Source organism: Scyliorhinus torazame, chromosome 19, assembly GCF_047496885.1.
Source record: "Scyliorhinus torazame isolate Kashiwa2021f chromosome 19, sScyTor2.1, whole genome shotgun sequence".
NCBI classification, from domain to species: Eukaryota; Metazoa; Chordata; class Chondrichthyes; order Carcharhiniformes; family Scyliorhinidae; genus Scyliorhinus; species Scyliorhinus torazame.
The window spans coordinates 106,070,143-106,082,179 of record NC_092725.1 but is presented as its reverse complement, the minus strand read 5'-3'; the positions used below and the strand labels follow the sequence as shown (position 1 = coordinate 106,082,179).

Here is a 12,037-nt window from a genome sequence, read left to right as displayed (position 1 = left end):
GGCCAATCCACCTACGCTACACATCTTTGGGTTGTGGGGATGAGACCCAGGCAAACATGGGAGAATGTGCAAACTCCACATGGACAGTGACCCGGAGCCAGGATCGAAACCAGGTCCCCAGCGCTGTGAGGCAGCAGTGCTAGCCACTACGCCACCGTGTTGCCCGATTTTTAAAAAAAATTTTGAGTACCCAATTATTTTTTTCAAACTAAGGGCAATTTAGTGTGGCCAATCCACCTACTCTGTACATCTTTGGGTTGTGGGGGTGAAACCCATACAAACAGGGGAGAATGTGCAAACTCCACACGGACAATGGCCAAAGGTCAGGATCAAACCCGGGTACGCAGAGCCGTGAGGCAGCAGTGCTAACCACTGTGCCACCATGCCGCCCCATTCAAAAAGGAATTTACGTGTAAAACAGCAAAGAAGCAAGGTAAGGTTTTCGCTAATTAGTTTTAGAAAGACCTTTTTAAATTAGGGAAACAGAGATCATAGTAGCCAGTAACCCGAATCCAAATTAAGCTGACAAATACTTTCCTCCCCTCAGTATCTGAAAGGTAAGTCAATGATTGGTATTACGGCATCCAAAGAAACCCAAGTACTCTCATTCTGGATTACTATACAGGCACATGGCCACTTTTCAGATTAAATTGGCTCTTCTAACAGCGATATAAAGTCATGTGAAACCAGCCAAGCTACTGAGCACAGAAGCTAATTCTACAAAAAGGTCAGAGGCATTAAATGCAAGCTTGTTATCCATTGCATACAACATGGAAGCGACTGTGAACTGGTCGAGGAAGAGTAATTGAAACTTGATTATTGGTCACAACAATTGTAATATTCACTGCACACTTTCTTTCTCTTGTTACTCTGAGTTTGATGCTGTACCAGAGTTAAATCGTCTTTGGGTGGTGAGACTGACAGGATTATTTTTTTTTTTGATAACCTTGTAAACTTGAGCTTTTGTATTGTATTTGTATCCTACTAATGGTTTCTCACTATTGCGAAGAGAAAATCTTTTTTTCCCCATTACAGGGAAGGTTCTGCACCCCCATAGGGAGTGAGTCCAGAGGCGGGTTTACGTGAAAATTCACACTGCTGGCGTGCCAATTTACTGTATCTGGATAAATTTGCCGGAGGTAAGATTGGCAGCCACAGTATGTGCCTGCCCAGAAGCACCAAGGTAGTCAATTGAGGATACTGGAATTTTCCATTGGGCACAATGGTCTCCCCCAGGGTGTTGGGTTCTAGGCCGCAGATTGTGGGGTCCAGCATTCCAGGCCCACTTTGCGGTCTCAGCTGCATACACAGGCTGCCCTGTAGAGAGGATTCCCTCCACCTGGTGGACCTGGGCTGCTGCTGAGGTCATCTTTTAATCATAGAATCCCTACAGTGCAGAAGGATGCCGTTCGGCATTCCGAGTCTGCACCGACCCTCCGAAAGAGCCATCCAGGTCCACGCCCCCATCCCGTTCCCATAACCCAGTTTTCCAATTAAGGGCCAATTTAGCGTGGCCAATCCACCTAACCTGCACATCTTTGGGTTGTGGGGGTGACATCCACGCATACACAAGGAGAATGTGTAAACTCCACACGGACAGTGAGCCAGGGCCGGGATATGCACAAAGTGCTAAACTAAGCTCCTGCACCCGTTTCCTGTCTTGTTCCACCATGTAGGCCCCTCCTCTGCCTCAACAAATGTGAACATAAAAGAGCAATCAGTATTCAGAGTGAAGCTACAGAAGAAAGTTACAGCTCTCAGAAACACTGATCCAGCCTTGTCCTTTCAATGGTAGGTACATCATGCTTATCGAAAAACTGCCAAGCAAACCATCCAGCATGAAAATATCTGCACCATTACTTACTTGAACATTCAGCATTTTGTAAAAAAAAACTACGGCATTGCTCGTGGTTCTGCACATATTGTAAATATTAAATGACAAAAATTTGAAGCACCATCTATCCAGTTTTTTGTAAAATTAATAAAATAAAAGACCTCCCGAGGATTCTGCATTTTAAACTGTGCGCTGCATAGCAACCAGAAGCTTCATCAACTACAGATATTTAGGAATCGCAGTGATTTGTGCTTATGTGTGCGTTATCACATTAAGGATTCTTTCTTTCTTTCAGGATCAATGGGGCTTCCAGAGAGACTAAGCCTGGTTTCCATAGTGACAAGGAGAAAGAATAACATCGCCTCAGCATGTAGAGCTTGACATTACGGGTTGAGATATAATTCATGCGTCTCAGGGTAGAAGGTGCCAAAGGGTAAGAGCCATGATATCCCTGCTATAGTAACAGTCGCCATCTGACAGTGCTGCCTGTTAGAGATAAGAGTTTCCATCACAACATCTTCAGAGGATCATCAGCAATAGGTGTGCAAACTTATTCATTGACAAATCTCATTTTGAACTGAAACGTGAACTTGCAACAATAGTAATTTGCATTTATTTAAAACGGGTTTAAAAGGCAAAACCAAAGATGCTTTGATCAAATATATTGTGACAATGTTGAACTCACTTCCTTTGAAATGTACAAATGTTCTGGCTTGAAAAGAATTGGAGAGAGAGAAATAGAGAGAGAGAGCCAGAGAGAGAGAGAGAGAGAGCTTCTACTTTAATTCCAACATGTTTTAGTAGCCTTATTATTCCCAGAAATAACAGCATTTATGTTTCAGATTAGCACATTAGGTACTTCAGGTTTCAACTAGGGTTTGCCGCATCAAGATATTTCAATATGTTCTTCAGATTAAAGTGTAATCAGGTCAGGTTTGGGTGGGGAGTATGGGCCTGTGACTCTACATAAGGCAGGCGGCTCCCTCTAAATCTATGGACAAGATTCTCTGGCCTCCCCGCGGTGTGTTTCTCAGTGGCAGGAAGTGGCCCGTTGTTGGTCGGGGGCGGGGTCTTCTGGTCCCGCCCCTGTCAATGGGATTTCACAATGGATCCACCCCACGCTGCCGGGAAACCTGTCGTTGGAAGGATCGGAAGGTCCCGCAGGAGTGAACTGCGGAAAATCTCACCTCATGTGTCTTTCACTCTGCTCTGCGAAACAAGTGTGCAGAAACTCAATTGTAAAAAGGCGCTGGCGACAGTGCAAAATGAGATTTACTAGGATCAAACCAGAACTAAGAGTTTATACTCATCGGGAAAGGTTGAAAAGAGAAGGCGATGAGGTGACCTGATAATAATCTTTAAGATTCTGGAAACGTTTGATAGGTTAGATGTAGAAAAGCATCTGACCACAAATACAAGATACTCACTAATACATCCAACAGGGAATTCAGGGGTAAGTGCTTTACCCAGAACTTGTTTATAATGTGGGACCTCACTACCACAAGGAGCAGCTGACGGGAATGGCATAGATGCATTTGAGGAGCAACTATACACGTGCATGAGGGAGAGAGGAACAGAGGAAGGATGGATCAACAGGGCAAAATGAAAACTGGTGGGAGAAGGCTCGCGTGGGGAATAAACACTGGTTAGAGTGAATGGGCTGTTTCCATGTTGCAGACACTATAATGTGCAGGAGATTCCCCCCAATGAGCCCAGGATCATGTTGTGCAAAGAAAACAGCTACTTCTACCTGGCTATCTCGTTTTAGTTTTATTTAAAGAAGAGTTGATGAGGGGTGGCATATGGCGCAGTGGTTAGCACTGGGACTGCGGCGCTGAGGACCCGGGTTCAAATCCTGGCCCTGGGTCACTATCCATGTGGAGTTTGCACATTCTCCCTGTGTCTGCGTGGATTTCACCCCCCACAACCCAAAGATGCGCAGGTTAGGTGAATTGTCCACGCTAAATTGCCCCTTAATTGGAAAAAAAAAATAGGGTACTCTAAATTTTTTTTTTTTTTTTAAAAGAGTTGATGAAGTAGTAAATAAATTGAGCTGTAACCCATGGCCCCAGACTGTCAATCACATTGTAAAACATATTCTCAGAATTCAGCTTAGAGTTACAGAAATCCCCCATTCCCCACCTTCCTAGGGTAGGAAGAGGAACGTCCGAGCTTAACCTAGACTGTAATGGGTGATCCTGCAATCTACTGACACTCAAATAAATAGACAAACTCCCATTCATGAATGCAACTTATCGGGCAGCACGGTGGCGCAGTGGTTAGCCCTGCTGCCTCATGGTGCCAAGGACCCGGGTTCAATCCCGGCCCAGGGTCATTGCCCGTGTGGGGTTTGCACATTCTCCCTGCGTCTGCATGTGTCTTACACCCCCACCCCCCCAAATAACCCAAAGATGTGCAGGATAGGTGAACAGGCCACGCTAAATTGCTCCTTAATTGGAAGAAAAAAAGAATTGGGCATTTAATTTTTTTTTAAAAGAATGCCCCTTGTTACTACAGGAAACGTTAAAGAGCTGACCTGCAGAAAATCAAATGTAAGATGCTGACTGATATCTAGAAAGCAGCATGGCAAGAACGGTCATGGTGTCAGAGTGGTGACGGTGTCAGGGTGGTGACGGTCTCAGGGGTGGTGACGGTCTCAGGGGTGGTCACGGTCTCAGGGGTGGTCACGGTCTCAGGGGTGGTCACGGTCTCAGGGGTGGTCACGGTCTCAGGGGTGGTCACGGTCTCAGGGGTGGTCACGGTCTCAGGGGTGGTCACGGTCTCAGGGGTGGACACGGTCTCAGGGGTGGACACGGTCTCAGGGGTGGACACGGTCTCAGGGGTGGACACGGTCTCAGGGGTGGACACGGTCTCAGGGGTGGACACGGTCTCAGGGGTGGACACGGTCTCAGGGGTGGACACGGTCTCAGGGGTGGTGACGGTCTCAGGGGTGGTCACGGTCTCAGGGGTGGTCACGGTCTCAGGGGTGGTCACGGTCTCAGGGGTGGTCACGGTCTCAGGGGTGGTCACGGTCTCAGGGGTGGTCACGGTCTCAGGGGTGGTCACGGTCTCAGGCGTGGTCACGGTCTCAGGCGTGGTCACGGTCTCAGGCGTGGTCACGGTCTCAGGGGTGGTCACGGTCTCAGGGGTGGTCACGGTCTCAGGGGTGGACACGGTCTCAGGGGTGGACACGGTCTCAGGGGTGGACACGGTCTCAGGGGTGGACACGGTCTCAGGGGTGGACACGGTCTCAGGGGTGGACACGGTCTCAGGGGTGGACACGGTCTCAGGGGTGGACACGGTCTCAGGGGTGGACACGGTCTCAGGGGTGGACACGGTCTCAGGGGTGGACACGGTCTCAGGGGTGGACACGGTCTCAGGGGTGGACACGGTCTCAGGGGTGGACACGGTCTCAGGGGTGGACACGGTCTCAGGGGTGGTCACGGTCTCAGGGGTGGACACGGTCTCAGGGGTGGACACGGTCTCAGGGGTGGACACGGTCTCAGGGGTGGACACGGTCTCAGGGGTGGACACGGTCTCTGGGGTGGACACGGTCTCTGGGGTGGACACGGTCTCTGGGGTGGACACGGTCTCTGGGGTGGACACGGTCTCTGGGGTGGACACGGTCTCTGGGGTGGACACGGTCTCTGGGGTGGACACGGTCTCTGGGGTGGACACGGTCTCTGGGGTGGACACGGTCTCTGGGGTGGACACGGTCTCTGGGGTGGACACGGTCTCTGGGGTGGACACGGTCTCTGGGGTGGACACGGTCTCTGGGGTGGACACGGTCTCTGGGGTGGACACGGTCTCTGGGGTGGACACGGTCTCTGGGGTGGACACGGTCTCTGGGGTGGACACGGTCTCTGGGGTGGACACGGTCTCTGGGGTGGACACGGTCTCTGGGGTGGACACGGTCTCTGGGGTGGACACGGTCTCTGGGGTGGACACGGTCTCAGGGGTGGACACGGTCTCAGGGGTGGACACGGTCTCAGGGGTGGACACGGTCTCAGGGGTGGACACGGTCTCAGGGGTGGACACGGTCTCAGGGGTGGTCACGGTCTCAGGGGTGGTCACGGTCTCAGGGGTGGTCACGGTCTCAGGGGTGGTCACGGTCTCAGGGGTGGTCACGGTCTCAGGGGTGGTCACGGTCTCAGGGGTGGTCACGGTCTCAGGGGTGGTCACGGTCTCAGGGGTGGTCACGGTCTCAGGGGTGGTCACGGTCTCAGGGGTGGTCACGGTCTCAGGGGTGGTCACGGTCTCAGGGGTGGTCACGGTCTCAGGGGTGGTCACGGTCTCAGGGGTGGTCACGGTCTCAGGGGTGGTCACGGTCTCAGGGGTGGTCACGGTCTCAGGGGTGGTCACGGTCTCAGGGGTGGTCACGGTCTCAGGGGTGGTCACGGTCTCAGGGGTGGTCACGGTCTCAGGGGTGGTCACGGTCTCAGGGGTGGTCACGGTCTCAAGGGTGGTCACGGTCTCAGGGGTGGTCACGGTCTCAGGGGTGGTCACGGTCTCAGGGGTGGTCACGGTCTCAGGGTGGTCACGGTGTCAGAGTGGTCACGGTGTCAGAGTGGTCACGGTGTCAGAGTGGTCACGGTGTCAGAGTGGTCACGGTGTCAGAGTGGTCACGGTGTCAGAGTGGTCACGGTGTCAGAGTGGTCACGGTGTCAGAGTGGTCACGGTGTCAGAGTGGTCATGGTCTCAGGGTGGTCACGGTGTCAGAGTGGTCAAGGTCTCAGAATGGTCATGCTGTCAGAGTTGTCATGGTCTCAGGGTAAGCGGCCTGAGATCAGGAGAAATTTCTTAAGAGGCGGTTGTGAATGTTTGCAATTCTCTGTTCCGAGAGATGGGAATGCTCAGACAGATGTCGAAAGATTTTTGGAAACTAAAGGAATTAAAGGATATAGTGTTCGTGCAGGAAGACGGAGGTTGAGGCTGAAAATTAGTCAGGACTCTATTGGATAGCAGAGGAGATGCAAAGGACCATCTGCTCCGATTTCTGTTATTTATTCTTAAGGGCAGCCTGGCTATTCCAAAGCCACTCCAGATCCGAATAATGTACTGAATGTAAAGGCATCCGCAGGGTATATTATTCAAACAATCTACATCTTTAATTCTGTAATTAGTTCCTTAATCCACATTATAAAGGATTTGGTATTGCAATAATTCCTACCTGAGAGAGAATTCATTTAGTGCTCTGTATTGCTTTGTGTTCGGTATATCTGATGTTCTAATCCCCTCTTGAATGTTGCTGCTAACCACAACTAAAGATCAAAAAAAAAAATCTTTGATTCTTAGAGAAAGAAGCATTTGCAAAATTAATTTTAATACTCGAATAAAACAGTACCTGGTCCTTCCGGTAGCAGCATCCCCCCTCCCCCCCAATGGATTTCGCAATGACTTGTGGTGGCTTCAATGGGAAATCCCATTGACAAGTGGCGGGGATAGAGAATTCCAACGGCAGCAAGTGGCGCGTTGCCGAGAAACACGGGGCTTAGAAACTGGCGACTCCAACCCTACATATGTTTCTCATCTCCCATCCTGTGGAAGCAGGTTCAGATACAATTTCATATGTTGGTTGGTTGGGTGGGTGGGTGGATTTCTGTCCCCCAATTCACCTCCTTTAGACCCACCCTAGACTGGAAACCTGCAACCCAGAAGCCAATGGAGGCCATGCCCTCCTAGGCCGAGAACCCACATCCAGCATCTGTAGGGCAACTGTGAGTGCAGCAAGGCCACATCGCGAGTTGTCATCGGATCCCAGAGAAGACCTTTTCTTTGTCTTATTTCCTCTCTGGGACAAAGGTCCTTCTCAATCTGACTGGAACGAACCATCCTCTCAAGAATGGATGGAGGTCCACAGCTAGAAAGGAAACACATCCTAACAAGACATAAATCCAAACCATCTCAATTTCATGGGCAGCACGGTAGCATTGTGGATAGCACAATTGCTTCACAGCTCCAGGGTCCCAGGTTCGATTCCGGCTTGGGTCACCGCCTGTGCGGAGTCTGCACATCCTCCCCGTGTGTGCGTGGGTTTCCTCCGGGTGCTCCGGTTTCCTCCCACAGTCCAAAGATGTGCAGGTTAGGTGGATTGGCCATGATAAATTGCCCTTAGTGTCCAAAATTGCCCTTGGTGTTGGGCGGGGTTACTGGGTTGTGGGGATAGGGTGGAGGTGCTGACCTTGGTAGGGTGCTCTTTCCAAGAGCTGGTGCAGACTCGATGGGCCGAATGGCCTCCTTCTGCACTGTAAATTCTATGATAATCCATGTTTTTTTAAAAAGAAATTATAATGTTTCATCAGCGTTGCATAAACATTTATCAAGTAACCAATTCAAATCAAAGGCAAGCTAAGAAACTTAAGGGTGCTCTTAAGATTGAATGGTATCCATTCACCATGGAGTAGTACCTGATGAAATGAAATGAGCTTATTGTCACAAGTAGGCTTCAAATTACTGTGAAAAGCCCCTAGTCGCCACATTCTGGCGCCTGTTCGGGGAGGCTGTTACGGGAATTGAACCGTGCTGCTGACCTGCCTTGGTCTGCTTTCAAAGCCACCGATTTAGCCCTGTGCTAAACAGCCCCAGGGATGATTGGAGGGAGGCGAATGTTGTTCCCCTGTTCAAGAAAGGGAATAGGGAAATCCCTGGGAATTACAGGCCAGTCAGTCTTGAGTCTGGTGAGCAAAAGTCTGTGAGATAGGACTTATGATTATTTAGAAAAACATATAAATATATATATTTTTGTTTTAAAAGAAATTTAGAGTACCCATTTCATTTTTTCCAATTAAGGGCCAATTTAGCGTGGCCAATTCACCTACCTTGCGCATCTTTGGGTTGTGGGGGCGAAACCCACACAAACATTACATAGAATTTACAGTGCAGAAGGAGGCCATTCAGCCCATCGAGCCTGCACCCGCCCTTGGAAAGAGCACCCCCATTTTAAGCCCAGAACTCCGCCCCATACCCGTAACCCAGCAACCCCACCCAACCCCTTTAGACACTAAGGGCAATTTAGCATGGCCAATCCACCTAACCTGCACGTCTTTGGACTGTGGGAGGAAACCGGAGCACCCGGAGAACACCCACGCAGACATGGGGAGAATGTGCAAATTCCACACGGACAGTGACCCAGAGCCGGGATTGTACCTGGGACCTCGGCGCCGTGAGGCAGTTGTGCTAACCACTGCGCCATTGTGCGGCCCTCTAGTTTCATTAAAGATAGTCAGCATGGCTTTGTGAGGGGCAGGTCATGCCACACAAGCCTCATTGAATTCTTTGAAGATGTGACGAGACACATTGATGAAAGTCGGGCAGTAGATGTGGTGTATATGGATTTCAGTAAGGCATTTGATAAGGTTCCCCATGGTAGGCTCATTCAGAAAGTTAGGGGGCATGAGATTCAGGGAAATTTGCTGTCTGGATACAGAATTGGCTGGCCGAAAGAAGACAGCAAATGGTAGTGGATGGAAAGTATTCTGCCTGGAGGTCGGTGACCAGTGGTGTCCCGCAGGGATCTGTTCTGGGACCTCTACTCTTTGTGTTTTTTTACAAATGACTTGGATGAGGAAGTGGAAGGGTGGGTTAGTAAGTTTGCCGATGACACGAAGGTTGGTGGAGTTGTAGATAGTGTTGACGGCTATTGCAGGTTACAACAGGACATTGACAGGATGCAGAGCTGTGCTGAGAAGTGGCAGATGGAGTTCAACCTAGATAAATGTGAAGTGATTCATTTGGAAGGTTGAATTTGAATGCTAAATACAGGTTTAAAGGCAGGATTCTTGGAAGTGTGGAGGAACAGAGGTATCTTGGGGTTCATGTACATAGATCCCTCAAAGTTGCCTCCCAGGTTGATAGGGTTGTTAAGAAGGTGTATGGTGTGTTGGCTTTCATTAACAGGGAGATTGAGTTTAAGAGCCGCGAGGTTTTGCTGCAGCTTTATAAAACCCTGGTTAGACCACACTTGGAATAGTGTGTCCAGTTCTGGTCGCCTCATTATAGGAACTTTGTGAATGCTTTGGAGAGGGTGCAGAGGAGATTTACCAGGATGCTGCCTGGACTGGAGGGCATGTCTTATGAAGAAAGGTTGAGGGAGCTAGGGCTTTTCTCACTGGAGCGAAGGAAGAGAGGTGACTTGATAGAGGTGTACAAGGTGATGAGAGGCATGGATAGAGTGGATAGCCAGAGACTTTTCCACAGGGCAGAAATGGCTGTCACGAGGAGACATAATTTTAAGGTGATTGGAGGAAGGTATAGGGGAGATGTCATGGGTAGGTTCATTACAAGAGTGGTGCGTGCGTGGAATGCATTGCCAGCTGAGGTGGTGGAGTCAGAGTCATTAGGGACATCTAAGTGACTCTTGGACAGGCACATGGACAGTAGTAAATTGAAGGGGTTTAGGTTAGATTGATCTTAGATTAGGATAAATGGTCGGCACAACATCGTGGACCAAAGGGCCTGTACTGTGCTGTACTGTTCTATGTTGTATAGTCACTAATGGTTCACTTGTAAAATTAAGAACACTGATATGCCAGAGCTCTGAGTATAAATTCTAGGCCAGCTTCTATTGATGAGGAATACAAAACAGCCCACCACTCGCTGCAGGGGACCTGGGACACAGCAAATAATGGTGTCTCCCATTAACCAATGGAACTGAAGAATCTTTACTAATGTATGCAGAGTCTAAACCAGGGAGTGCCAACTGAAATATTGAATTCAGTGCAAATCGTATAAAGAAAGCAATAAAGACAAGGAGAGAAAGAGGTGAAAGGAAAAGGTTTTTTTAAACTGTGAAATCGCCAACAAAAACAAAAATCTGTAGGAATGAGACTCCACAATTATAAAATGTTCAGTACTAAAAATGTTGTTCCGTAGTAAGAAAGACTTATTACACCATTAAAAATTCATTCACATTTGAATGGCCAAGCCCCAACATTTTCTGGCATGTTTTAATAGTTTTCTATTGGGTAAGTACATCAACTTCACAGCATTGCATGTAAGCCACGCTGAGTCTGTCAGTGACACACTGTCAGGGCAAAGTACATGGTGGATCAGGCCAAACAGCAAGTTCTTGATTTTCACAATTAACTCTCACTCATAGCTATAATATGATGCTACATAGCTTCTTATAGCCTCGCTAGCCAATAGCTCGAGACACAAACTAGAACAATTTCAAAACTGCAGAAATTGTGATTGGCTCGCCTTAGGGGATAAGATGGGCTTTTCAAGAACACGATTGAAACCAATTCAGTCTAAATTCCCATCTGTTAGAAATGATTAGAAATGTGGTATTCTTACAGAAGGTTTGGGTTGTTGGATTAACCCACATAAGGGCACTATGAGATCTGGATAAAAATGCAAGAGACAGCCAAAAATTGCAAAGCTGTATGCCTTGAACCCAATTATTGTTTCATAATGAAATCAAAATAAACGGAATAAAACTGTGCAATAAATCTGAACTTACTGTTTGCTATGGGTCTTTCATCAATTGGGTGTCGCCCAGAGTACCCTCAACGTCAACTTGCACTTATAAAGTGCCTTTCATGTGGTTAAAATTTGGCACTGACTGAGACAAAGAAATATTAGATTGGGTGAGGTTTTTGGGGACTACCATGTTAATTTGTAATGAGGTGCATGCTCTAGCTGTAAGGGAGAACAACTGTTACTAACTGGAGGAACGCCAGGGCATTATTCTTAAGTATATTCAGGAACCAGTTTCCACCTTTGTGGTGGGAAAGAAAAAAATTAATGTGCGCTCTCTGGATTTTGTGAGTAAACCCATGTTAAGGAAACACTGGCTCCAGATTCTTCCTTTATTCAATGAATTATAACACACCTTAAAAGGAGGAGAGTTTTAGGGAGGGAATGCCAGAGCTTGGGGCCTAGACAGCAGAACGCATGGTGGAGTGATGAAAGATTGGGGACATTCACGAGGCCAGAATTGAAGGAGCGTGGAAATCGTTGGGTGTTGCAATGCTGGAGGATGTTCCTTGTGTGAAAATTCAAATGGGCCCCCAGTAGTATCTGTCATGATATTCAGATAAACATCATGGTGCAAACACACATACACACTGATGGACAGATCAACGGACCAATCAACACATACGCAACATCACAGCCAATCACAAGCAAGGGCACACGCACTATAAAACGGGGAACACCACAGTTCCCGCTCATTCCAGCAGGAGACAGCTCAGGGCACAGAGC

The 12,037-nt window shown here is 48.5% G+C and overlaps 1 protein-coding gene across 4 annotated transcripts in view; it reads right to left on the bottom strand.

The window, feature by feature from the left end:
• The window catches only part of c19h12orf56 (chromosome 19 C12orf56 homolog), a 102,823-nt gene that overhangs the window by 58,805 nt on the left and 31,981 nt on the right, over window positions 1–12,037 (bottom strand). For all 4 annotated transcript variants that reach the window (XM_072485007.1, XM_072485004.1, XM_072485005.1 and 1 more), the window contains exon 3: window positions 7,005–7,095. In XM_072485007.1, coding sequence (XP_072341108.1) covers window positions 7,005–7,095 — 91 coding nt within the window. The remainder of the gene's footprint in view (window positions 1–7,004; window positions 7,096–12,037) is intronic.